At 56.1% G+C, this 12114-nt stretch overlaps 2 protein-coding genes across 3 annotated transcripts; one reads left to right on the top strand and one right to left on the bottom strand.

The window, feature by feature from the left end:
* Window positions 1-880: 880 nt before the first annotated feature.
* GFY (golgi associated olfactory signaling regulator) lies at window positions 881-6139 on the bottom strand. Of its 2 annotated transcripts, none has more exons than XM_010369460.2 (4): window positions 5966-6139; window positions 2076-3279; window positions 1640-1813; window positions 881-1139 (listed from the first exon to the last, which is right to left on the bottom strand). In XM_010369460.2, the coding sequence occupies exons 2-4, from the start codon at window positions 3256-3258 to the stop codon at window positions 940-942; spliced, it is 1557 nt and encodes a 518-aa protein (XP_010367762.1). In that variant the 5' UTR covers window positions 3259-3279; window positions 5966-6139; the 3' UTR covers window positions 881-939. The 2 variants fall into 2 exon arrangements, with proteins under 2 accessions (XP_010367762.1, XP_030769453.1); XM_030913593.1 differs by lacking the exon at window positions 5966-6139 and adding an exon at window positions 4193-4298.
* A 301-nt stretch (window positions 6140-6440) lies between these two features.
* PTH2 (parathyroid hormone 2) lies at window positions 6441-7555 on the top strand. The gene is made up of 3 exons (XM_010369459.2): window positions 6441-6537; window positions 6634-6761; window positions 7327-7555. Exons 2-3 carry the CDS (start codon window positions 6637-6639, stop codon window positions 7499-7501), a joined length of 300 nt encoding a protein of 99 aa, XP_010367761.1. The 5' UTR covers window positions 6441-6537; window positions 6634-6636; the 3' UTR covers window positions 7502-7555.
* The last annotated feature ends 4559 nt before the right edge of the window (window positions 7556-12114 follow it).

The following is a 12114-nucleotide window of genomic DNA, read 5'->3' as shown; positions in this document are numbered from 1 at the left end:
CCCTACTCCCTCAGACTGAGGAGTTCAAGCCCCCAGCTCCTCCTTCCTCAGTTCCAGGGATCCAGACCTCAGCCCCTCCTACCCCAGACCCAGGGGTCCAGGCCCCCTGCCCCTCCTCCCTCAGACCCAGGAGTCCAGATCCCCAGCCCCTCCTCCCTCAGACCCAGGAGTCCAGACCCCAGCCCCTCCTCCCTCAGACCCAGGAGTCCAGACCCCAGCCCCTCCTCCCTCAGACCCAGGGGTCCAGGCCCCCTGCCCCTCCTCCCTCAGACCCAGGAGTCCAGACCCCAGCCCCTCCTCCCTCAGACCCAGGAGTCCAGACCCCAGCCCCTCCTCCCTCAGACCCAGGAGTCCAGACCCCAGCCCCTCCTCCCTCAGACCCAGGGGTCCAGATCCCCAGCCCCTCCTCCCTCAGACCCAGGAGTCCAGACCCCAGCCCCTCCTCCCTCAGACCCAGGAGTCCAGACCCCAGCCCCTCCTCCCTCAGACCCAGGAGTCCAGACCCCAGCCCCTCCTCCCTCAGACCCAGGGGTCCAGGCCCCCTGCCCCTCCTCCCTCAGACCCAGGAGTCCAGACCCCAGCCCCTCCTCCCTCAGACCCAGGAGTCCAGACCCCAGCCCCTCCTCCCTCAGACCCAGGAGTCCAGACCCCAGCCCCTCCTCCCTCAGACCCAGGGGTCCAAACCCAAGCCCCTCCTCGCTAAGTTTCAGCGGTCTCAGATTCCAGCCCCCTCGCACCCCAGGGCTCAGGCCAGAGGAGGGGTCTAGCCATGGGAACATGATATTTATTCGGTCTCAGACCTTGTTCTCTGACCACAGCGCAAGCATCTCTGTATATTAGACCCTTTAGCCAGAGGACAACTCGGTAGCTAAGCATGCCAGGAGAGCAGGGTTTTCCCTCACTGCGGGGATGTGCAGGTCCGGCAGGACTCGGTGGGGCTTACACGAAGTTGTTGGGGAGCGTGGTTGGGGACAGGGCCTCCAGACGCTGCGGGCGACCGACGCGGGGCGGCGGGGGCAGCTTTGGTGGCAGCGGAGGTGTGGGCGGGGGCTGCTTGGTGGCGATGTGGGAAGGGACCCAGGTATCCGGCGCATGAAAGTAGAGGTCGTAGGGGTCTTTCGGGGCGTCCAAATGCAGAACTGTGGGAGCAAAGGGGCGTGATCATATCTGGGCTGACCCTCCAGGCACCCTTGCAGATCATCTCCAGGGCCCCTTTTGTGCGGCTGACCAATCAGGAGGCCGGAGAGAGGATTCCGAATCTGCATTTGAACTGAGTTTTCAATAAAAAGGATCGGGGCCGCTGCGGAAACCAGGAGGCGTGGCGTCCGAGCAGCAGCGGCGGGGCCTGCAGGGGAGGGCGGGGAGTGCAGGGCTTCGGGCCGCGTACCTGGAGGGGCAGCGGCGGGGCTGGCAGGGACCACCGGCTCTGGGCCTGAAGCCGTTTCCAACCACATTGGGAGCGGCACTGGACACTTGTGTGAAATTGCAGACATTTAGGGGGCTGGACGTGGCCATGGAAGAGCCAGGGCTTTCATTGACCTTGGATGGGGGACCTGTGCTTTTTTGGCTGGGCGCCCTAAAGTGCCGGGAGAGACCAGGTTATGGAAAAGTGCAGGCATTCAAGGGGCAGGGCGCTCACCCGGTTCATCTCCGTCGTCCGGAAGCCGGTGATGTGCGAAGGGCCGGTGTCGAGCTGCCCGGCGGTGGAGACACCACAGCAGCACAAAGATGCCTATCAGCAGCGCGGTTCCCGCGAAGAACAGGCAGAGGGCCCCGCCTGCTGCTCCATGTGGTCGCCCCACCAGGGTCACGCCTGAAACAGGAGACCAGCAATCTAAGCTCCTAACCCCCTCCTCTCTCAGACCCAGGGGTCCAGGCTCCTAGCCCCTCCTCCCTCAGATCCAGGAATTCCTATTCCCAAACCCTTCTCCCCCAGACCCAGGAGTCCAGACCCCCAGCCCCTCCTCCCTGGGACCCAGGAGTCCAGGGCCCCAATCTGTCCTCCCTCAGACCCAGGAGTCCAGACCCCCAGCCCCTCCTCCCTCAGACCCAGGAGTCCAGCTCCCGCCCCTCACCGGTCTCCTTCACTCTCTCCACCACGATGATAGTGTTGACTCCTTCACTGGGGCTGTGCCTCTGGGGTGCCCGCAGAGTGGCAGGGGCCAACTGATTGGGGGGCCCTGGAAGAGCAGGGGGACCTACAATCTGGGCTGAGGGAGGAGGGGTGTTGGACTCCTTAGGGCCAGAGTTCTGGGGGGCCTTCAGTTCAACAGTTCCTGGAGAATCTGAAGTGGGCAATTTTGGGGAGTCGGGCTGGATGGCTGCAGGGGTTTCTGGTTTGGGATTTAGGGACAGCTCATTTAGAGCAGTGGCTTCATCCTTGAAGGGCACAGGTGTTTCTGGGTAGAGACTAGTGGAGATTTGAGGGTCGGAGGTCCTGGGGACATCCGTTGCATTTTGGTAGTAGGTTGTGGGGAATTCTGTTTGGGAAATTTCGGTGGGGCTGGGAATGTGGGTTACATGGGATTCTGGGTGGGGGCTTTTAGAAGGGTCAGGATGGAGAGCTTGGAGAAATTCAGAGTTTGGGGTCTCAGTGGAGTTGAGGTCATGGGTTTCTGGAGATTTGGGGTCAGGGGTCTTGGTAGGGCCAGTGTTTGAGGTCTCAGGGATTTCTGCCTGTGAGATTTCAGTTGCATTAAGTTGGGGAATCTCTGGGGATTCTTGGGGTACAGTTTGCATAAGGTCAGTGTTTGGGGTCTCAGGAAATTCTGGGCGTGAAGGTTTGGAGAAGTTAGGTTTGGGGGTCTCAGGGGACCCTGGATGTGGCATTTCCGTTGGGCCAGGTGTGGGGGTCTCAGAAGAATCTAGGTGTGTCATTTTGGAGAGGTTGGTTTTGGGGATGTCCAGGGATTCTGATATTGAGGCTGTGAGTGAGTCAGCTTTGGGCGTCTCAGGAGACTGTGGGTGCGGGGTTTCCCGGAGGTCAGGGTTGGGGGTCTCAGTGAAGCCAAGTGGGAAGGTTTCCAGGGAAACTGTATGAGGTGGCTTGAAAGGTTCAGGGTAAGGAGTCTCAGGAAATTCTGGGTTAAGGCGACCTCGTGTGGAATTTTCAGAAGGACCCTTCGGAGGGGAGGTCTCAGAGGGGTGGGCCACGTCCAGAAAGCCAGAGCGCAAAGGCGGAGGGGCTGAGGGAGCGGCCTTGGACCTCAGGCCGGCGAGGAGGAAGACGAGGAAGAGGATCCGGCTGAACGATTTCATAGCTCTGGGAGATACCTATAGCTGCGAGGGGGAGCGGGAAGGAAGGGGTTAAGGCCGAAGGCTCCCAGGAGCCCCGCCCACTCCCGAGGCCACGCCCACTGGCCCGCAGGTGGACCGCGTTCTTTCGGGGCCCAGCTTGGCGCCAGGGATGGGAGGAGAACCCAATCGCAAGTCCCTTGGAGGCTGTGGGGCGATGGCCGCGGTAGCCAAGGGAGACTGAGGCGCGGGGCTTCTTGGGAGTCGTAGTTAATTTCCTTATCTGTTTCACCGAGGGGTCCTAGAAAAATTGCGAAAGAACGATACCTCTCCAGGCCCCCAGATCTCCTCGACTTCGACTTTGGAGGGTGTCAGGCCTTCGAGGGGACATGGGATCTCCTTCCTCTCTGAGGTCCCCCGGGACACTTCGACTCAGCAGTTGTTTACACTACAGGAGGCTCCTAACGGCTGAGGGCTGGACTCATGGATTTGAGGGAGGAGGGAGACATTTGGGTTCTGGGTTAAGAAAGTTACTGGGGGTTCAGATTCCTGGGTCTTCCAGGGTGAGGGGGCTGAGGTTCCTGGCTCCTGGTTCTGTAGGGAGGAGAAGGCTGGAAGTTCAGATGCCTAGAATTTTGAGGGAGCAAGGTCTAGGGGCTGGATAACAGGGGTGAAAGGAGATAAGAGGCCTTGAGCTGTTGGTTCCTGAGTTAGAAAGGAATTGGGACCTCTGAGTCCTCAGGGTCTGGGGGTCTGGGCTCTGCAGAGTGGAGGGGTTAGGACTTGAAGATGAGAGCTTTGGGGCAGGACTCTCAAGTCTGTTATTGAGGATGGAGCTAGGATTTCAGCATTGCTGGGGCTACTATGGGCAGAGAAGCATAGGTCTGTGGTCAGGTGGAGGTGGAGGCGGCCTACACATAGATGGGACAGGCTTACTTGAGGTCCTGGGGTCTATTACCTGCTCTGGTGTCCAAGATAACAGCAGATGAGCAGAGCTGGATGCAGAGAACAGTGAATGTTACAGAATGGCTCTGGGCAGGGTGGTGAGAGGTAGGGTCTCAGGGGCACACAGGTGACACAACTGAACCCCTCCCAGGGGATCCTGAGAGCCTAGCGACAGACTTAGACTCTTAAAGGGACAGAAGTAAAGGACATTGTCTCTGGGGTGGGGAAGGGAGTTAGAAACTGGAATGATCTACTGGAGATGTGGCCCAGTCAAACTATCTTTTTGAAACCAGCGGTCCTGGCCCTCTACCCTCTCCTACCTGGAAACCCAGGGGTCTAGCTCTCTGGTACCTTCCTATTTCAAGTCCCCTAAGTTGTATCCCACAGCTCCCTCCCCCTAGACTCAGAACTCCAGTCCTCTAGCTCCTTCCTTCCTCAGATCCAGGAATCCAAGTCCCTAGCCTCATCCTCTCCCAGAACATAGGAATCTGGGTCCCTGTCCCATCCACTCTTAGACTCAGGAGCCCAAGCTTCTGCCACCACCTTCCTAGGAAACTAGGAGCCCAAGTTTCCACATCTCAAATTGCTACTGCTCTGTAGGACTTCCAAGTTTTGTCCATCTTCTCCTCACTGTGTATAGACGCTCCTCTTTTTTACATTATTATTTTTTGAGACAGTCTCTCTCTGTTGCCCAGGTTGGAGCGCAGTGGTGCAATCTCGGCTCACTGCAACCTCCAACTCCCGGGTTCAAGCGATTTTCCTGCCTCAGCCTCCCAAGCAGCTGGGATTATACCACACCTAATTTATGTATTTTTGTAAAGAAGGAGTTTTGCCACGTTGGCCAGGCTAGTCTTGAACTCCTGATCTCAAGTGATCCACCCACCTCGGCCTTCCAAAGAGCTGGGATTACAGGTGTGAGCCACTGCACCCGGCTGAGGCCCCTCTAAAGAGTCAGCATGGGCTCGGCGCGCTGGCTTATGCCTGTAATCCCAACACTCTGGGAGGCCAAGGCGGGCGGATCACAAGGTCAGGAGCTCAAGACCAGCCTGGCCAACAGCTTGGCGAAACACCCATCTCTACTCAAAATACAAAAATTAGTCAGGAGTGATGGTGGATGCCTGTAATCCCAGCTACTCGGGAGGCTGAGGCAGAATGGCTTGAACCTGGGAGGTAGAGGTTGCAGTTAGCCGACATGGTGCCATTGCACTCCAGCCTGGGCAACAAGAGCAAGACTCCGTCTCAAACAAACAAACACAAAAAAAGAGTCAGCATGAGGAGGACTGGGCTTTAATCTTTTTTTTTTTTTTTGAGACGGAGTCCCGCTCTGTCGCCCAGGCTGGAGTGCAGTGGCTGGATCTCAGCTCACTGCAAGCTCCGCCTCCCGGGTTTACGCCATTCTCCTGCCTCAGCCTCCCGAGTAGCTGGGACTACAGGTGCCAGCCACCTCACCCGGCTAGCTTTTTGTATTTTTCAGTAGAGACGGGGTTTCACCGTGTTAGCCAGGATGGTCTCAAACTCCTGACCTCGTGATCCGCCCATCTCGGCCTCCCAAAGTGCTGGGATTACAGGCTTGAGCCACCGCGCCCGGCCTGGGCTTTAATCTTAACAGCACCCCTAAACTCCGCCCAGATAAGGACTTAGACACATCCTCAGGGCAGCTCAGTAGCCCTGTCTGTTTTCCCCTCTTCACTCTCTCTCTGAGGCTTTTCTGATGTCTGTCACTTTTCCTGTCCTCACACCCCTGCCACACGTACCCTTTGCCATTTCTTGCCTTTTCCCCCCTCACCATCTCGCCTTCGGTCTTTCTGGGCCTCTCCCTGCTGGATTTGTCTCTGGGCAGCTCCGTCCAGGCCAGGACGTCCTTCCATTGCCGTCTGTCTTTCTGAGAGCCTTTTTTTTCTCTCCTCCACCTCCGTCTGACTGTTCGTTTCCATCTCCTTTGCTCTCTTTTCTTGTTTTCTTCCTTTTCCTTTCTTTTTCCGTCGTTCCCTTTCTTTCTATTTCTTCCTCGGCCACTCTGTCTTTGTCCTTCTCTTTGTGTCTCTGTTCCTCTGACGGTCCTTCCGCCAGTCTCTATTTTTAGCCCTCTGACACACCCCCTGTGTCCACCTCTCTGTCTGTCTGTCTCTCCCCCTCCCTCGTCTCAGGTCCAGCTTCTGGTCCCAATTAGTTGGTGGCGGCCAAGGCAGCGGCAGGTCCCCCACCCCCGGCTCCTCATTACCGCTGGCGGCTCCTAATGAGCCTGGGGAGGGGGTGACCCCGCGCCCCCGGCCCCCCGGCCTGCGTCACTGCCCGGTGCGGGGGCTGCGGAGGCGATATAAGGGGGCTGCCAGCATCGCTGCCCGAGCCCACTGCGCGGTAGGGGACCGTGCGGGAAGCTGGGGGTGGGTGCATGGTAGGGCCGGGGTTTCTGGGCCAGGATGCAGCCCCACTGAGCCCCTTTCTGGTTCATAGGTGATGGAGACCCGCCAGGTGTCCAGGAGCCCTCGGGTTCGGCTGCTGCTGCTGCTGCTGTTGCTGGTGGTGCCCTGGGGCGTCCGCACTGCCTCGGGAGTCGCCCTGCCCCCGGTCGGGGTCCTCAGGTAGGTGCCAGGCCCAGAACTCCCAGGGAGGGGTGGGGACCTGGAGAAATAGGAAGAGAACCAAAGAGAAAGGGGACAGAAGACCCAGAAAGCGGGACAGAAGCCCAAAGAGAGGGCGACCGAGACCCAGCGAGAAGACAGAGACTAGGGGTGGTGGAAGGCGGGAGGAGGGTTTGGTGGTGGTGGTGGTGCGAGAATGGACAGAGAATCAGCAAGGGAAAGAGACACAGAAAGATAGATCCCGAGAAAGGCGTGGAGAAGGCTCGAAAGGAGCCGATGCAGAAACGGATTCGTTCTTTGAGCAACCTTTAGTGGGTTCTTGGTGTGCGCCTGGCCATGTGCTGAGCGCTGTGGGCGGACAAGTGCATCAGACTCGGTCTCAGTACCCCGGGAGTTTCGAACCTGATGAGCAGAGAGACAGAGACCCACACAGAGAACGAGACAGAGGGAGCCGGACCGACCCACTCCACCGACGGGGCAGTAACAGGGCTTCAAGTTAGACCGCGGGGAGGACAGGCGGCGGCGAGCGCGGATCTGGACGCGCGGCCACCGCGTCTCTCCACAGCCTCCGCCCCCCAGGACCGGCCTGGGCGGATCCCGCCACCCCCCGGCCGCGGAGGAGCCTGGCGCTGGCGGACGACGCGGCCTTCCGGGAGCGCGCGCGGTTGCTGGCCGCCCTCGAGCGCCGCCACTGGCTGAACTCGTACATGCACAAGCTGTTGGTGTTGGACGCGCGCTGAGCGCGCCGCCAGTCCCCATCTCAATAAAGACCCTGCCGTGAGCTCCGGACTGCGCCTCGTTCCTGTGCGACCTGCGTGTGCGTTGGGTTGGGGGCGCGGGGCTGGAAAGGTTGGGGTAGAAAAGAGACAGGACTTTGCGTCGGCCACTCTGGCATCTCTCCCCTCAGTCCCCACTCTATTTTCTTTCCTCAATTCCGTTTCTCTGCCTCTGTCTTTGTCCAGGAAGCTGGCTTCTTTACTATTTCTGGATCTCTGCTTCCCTACCGCCCCCCACCTCCGCTCTGTCCCCTCCTTTCATTCTGGGTCCCTGTCCCTCCCTACCCCCGTCTCTGTCCCCTTCTCTCTGTTTCTCTGTAATCTCCAAGGTCTCTGTCATCCTCTGTCTCTGTCCCCTTCTCTGGGTCTCTTTCCTCTGTGGGTATGTGTCCCCGTCTCCCTGCGTCCTTGTGGGTATCTCCCCTTTTACCCTCTTGGCTTTCTGGTCTTCTGAGAATCTCTGCCTCCTCTCTCTATTCTCCTTCTGCCTCTGAAACTCTTCCTTTCCTTCTCCTTCACTTTCTTTTTTCCTTTTTCCTCTACCTGACTCCTTCATATCTTCCTTTTTTTCCCCCTCCGTTAGGTTTCTATCTGTCTCTCCACCAGCTCCCACCTTTGAATTTCGCTGTTCCTCCTCCCCATCACTTCCAGACTTCTCCCCAGGCACAGTGGAAAGATCGTAGACCCTGGTGTGAGGCAGCCCTAGCATCCAAACCCAGGGTCCTCCAAATCTAGCTGCGTAGTATTGAGAAAGCCTTCTTGACGTCAGTCTCCGTGCCTCCTTTTCTTCATCTGTTATGAGGATCCAATAAGCTATCCTTCATAAGACTTCAGCGCAGCGCCTGTCACGTAGCAAAATGCTTTTTTTGGAAAAGGGTTTCCTCCTTTCACAGCAGCCTCCAGCGATTTTTTTCAGGGTTTTCCGACTTCAGGTCTCCCTCTCGGGAGACCACCGGGGCGCCAGGCTGGGGCAGGAGAAGAGGAGAGAGGAGCAGGCGTCAGGCTCCAAAAAGGACAGGGAAAGGGCGGGGAGATACCTGGGCTGCAGGTGAAGTGAGAAAAGAGCCAATCAAAATCTGTCTCTTTCCCGGGAGGTCCAGCCTGCCCTTCAGCTCCGCCCTCAGGGATAACCATGGCAACCCGGTGGTCCACAGAGGGCCAGATCAGCACGTTTGGGGCGCCGTTCGTGCGGACCGCGCTCTCATTGGTTTAAAGAAGAGGGTGGAGCTGGCCGCGTCTGCTGCGCGGGAAGCGGGGCCGCCGCATGCGGTTGGCAAGGTCTCCCAGAGTTTGCATTTTCGGGAGACGGACCGAGCCCTAATTGGCCCTTGGACTGTGGGGGCGGGACTGTTTCTCTGTCGTTCCTAATAACAAAGGAAAGACTGTATTCTTCAAAACTATCTGGAGTTGGCCTAATTTTACAAATAAGACTGAAAGTCAGGAGGAATTTTCCTAAGTTGTTAGAGCTACTAAGCGACAAAAGGATAACTGGAATCCAGGTATGTGCAATTTCAAAAGTCTCGACTTTTCCACTACTTTCATGGAGAAATGGAATTAAAATGTTAATGAGCAGTTGCTATATAGCAGGCACTCTTCTAAGTGCTGTGCTTGTATTAGCTCTTTTAACCTCACAACGACCCTATGAAGAGCCTCCTCCTGTTTCCCCGAGGGCCTGGTAGCTGGGTACTGGCCTGGTCTCTTCCCACACTCTATTTTCTCCCTGATCCGTTTCCGAACATTTGAGGTTTTTGACCAAAATGGTGTCTGGAACCTCCTCCCTCCCCACTCTACTCTCAAGCAAATTCAGCAGTCCCCACAGCTTCCGCCACCACCCACAGCTGACAACACCCAGACCCCCTTCTCCAGCCTGGGAGCTCAGAGCTCAGGACTCCAGCCCCTAAATGAACTGAGTCTTTCCCTGAACTCACTCTTTATCATGGGTTCCCTATCTTGGGAATGGCTGCACTGTCTCCTAGTCACTGGACCAGGTCCCAAGGGTTGTCCTTGTCCTGCCCCTTTCACCATCCTTTACAGCTTGTCAGTCTCCAGCCTGGTCCCTCCCGCCCTGCCATGGCTTTGCTCTTCCCTCCTCTCCACCCGCATGCCCTGCCTCAGGCCTTATTCTCTCCTACCTGGACCACAGCCCCAGACTCCTCCCCACCTGCTGGCCTTCATTCTTATCCCCTTCATTCATTGATCTCCTCCACAGGCCCCAAACACTCTTCTTCCCACCCAGAGTTCTGCCTTCCCTTGCTCACAGCCCTTTCACAGGCACTGGGGAATAAAGTTCAAGCTGGTGTTCAAATTCCTTCACGGGCTCTTGCCTACCTCTCTTATTTCCCACCACTCTGTAGCCTTCAATCCCTTCCCGACTCCAAATCTTTTTAATTTTTAATTTTTTTTTTTTTAAATCCAGCAACAGGATGCTGCCCATGGCTCTCCACACACACTGGTCTCTTTCCCACCTCTATGACACCCTCCCTGGGCCCCTGCTGACTGTAACCCAAACCTTACCCATCTTTCAAGACTAAACACAAATGTCACTTGTCTGGAAAGAATTCTGTAACCTCCCAGCCGAATCAGTTGCCTTTTCTGGGCTCTCACAGAACTTGCAGCTACCTCCATCAGTTTTTTTTTTTTTTTTTTTTTTTTTTTTTTTTTTTTTTTTTTTTTTTTTGAGACGGAGTCTCACTCTGCTCACTCTGTCGCCCAGACTGGAGTGCAGTGGCCGGATCTCAGCTCACTGCAAGCTCCGCCTCCCGGGTTTACGCCATTCTCCTGCCTCAGCCTCCCGAGTAGCTGTGACTACAGGTGCCCGCCACCTCGCCCGGCTAGTTGTTTTTTGTATTTTTTAGTAGAGACGGGGTTTCACAGTGTTAGCCAGGATGGTCTCGATCTCCTGACCTCGTGATCCGCCCATCTCGGCCTCCCAAAGTGCTGGGATTACAGGCTTGAGCCACCGCGCCCGGCCATCAGTCTTTAAATAGGTTCGATTCTGTCCCTCCCTCGCTCAAAACTCTCCAAGGAAGCATCTGGGGTGATGAAACTGTCTACTATTTTGACCTGGGCTGTGATTTTCATGGGTATATACGTACACAAAAGTTTATCCGGCTGATACTTAAGGTTTGTCTGCTATCCGTATGTAAGCTGCGCCTCAATTAAAATGTCAAAAACCAAAGACAAACAAGCAATAAAACCTCCCAAAGCCGCATCATTCTCAGGAGAAAATCTGAGCTCCTCAGCTTGATGTTGGAGGTCCTGCTTTCCCCTACAGCTTCATTTTCTAAGGTCTAGCTGTTGCAAAGAAATGATGAACAAATATTTGTTGAATCAGTAAATGGCACCCCGGTGCATTTCCTGTTTGCCATTTGCACTCTAGCGGACGTCTCTGGTGTATGCCTGGTCCACATCCCTGTCCCCCTTTTTCTGTAGAGAGTTGTTGCTGCCTTTGATGGTTGTGACTGGAGAGTCTGGTGGGGCTGCCAATCTCGTGATCCTTCTCCTTGGCCACAGGGATGGGCATGGGCCACACACGTTGCCTGTCATAGCAGCCCAATCCCCTGAGAGCTGGGGAAGGGGAACCTCCTTTGACTCTCCTGGTTGAAGGTGGGGTCCTGTCTCCTTCCTATCTTGGGATTTTCCCAGATAAGGAAGGATGTTCAACTGATAGGCTGCTATAAACAGCAGACAGCCACCATGTGAGTTCATTCGCTGAACTGGACTGAGACTGAGTTTGGGTCCCAACTCTCACAATTTTTAGCTGTGACATCTAGGCCAAGTCATTTAACTTCTCTGTGCTTCAGTGTCTTCATTTGTAAAGCAATAATAGCACCATCTACTTCTTAGTATTGAGGTGAAGATTAAATACATATCTCAAAGTGCCTAGCTCAGCGCCCTCCCACCCTGGGGCCAGCCATCCTGGGTGTCCACTCTTGTTATTTACAGGGAGTGCTGCAGCCATGGTGTAAGGATCCTGCTGGCGGTGCTATGAGGCAGGCAAAGCTTGGGGCATTCCCTGCACAACTCCAATACCATGGGCCACGTGCCCCACACAGTGGGTGCCCAATTGTGTATTTTTGGGGAGTAGGGTAGGCTTCTCAGACTCCATGTGCTTCCCTCTTGTGTCCTCAGCTTTACTCCAGTGGGGAAGGGGCTTACAGCGTAATGATGCACCAGAGCTGCACCATGCAGACGGTCCCTGTGAATAACAGGGAGGGGCTGGGGTCTCACATGTGTGTTTTTCTTAATTTTTTTTTTGTTTTTTTGAGACAGAGTCTCACTCTGTTGCCCAGGCTGGAGTGCAGTGGCACGATCTCCACTCACTATACAACCTCTGCCTCCCAGGTTCAAGTGATTCTCCTGCCTCAGCTTCCTGAGTAGCTGGGATTAACAGGCAGCTCCACCACGCCAGGTGGCTAATTTTTGTTATTTTAGTAGAGACAGGGTTTCACCATGTTGGCCAGGCTGGTCTTGAACTCTTGATCTCAGGTGATCCACCTGCCTTGGCCTCCCAAAGTGCTGGGATTACAGGCATGAGCCACTGCGCCTGGTCCAGGAAGATTGTCCTTTATTGAGTT

The sequence above is a fragment of the Rhinopithecus roxellana genome, chromosome 12 (genome assembly GCF_007565055.1).
Source record: "Rhinopithecus roxellana isolate Shanxi Qingling chromosome 12, ASM756505v1, whole genome shotgun sequence".
Lineage (NCBI taxonomy): Eukaryota > Metazoa > Chordata > Mammalia > Primates > Cercopithecidae > Rhinopithecus > Rhinopithecus roxellana.
This window is presented reverse-complemented; position numbering and strand designations above follow the sequence as displayed.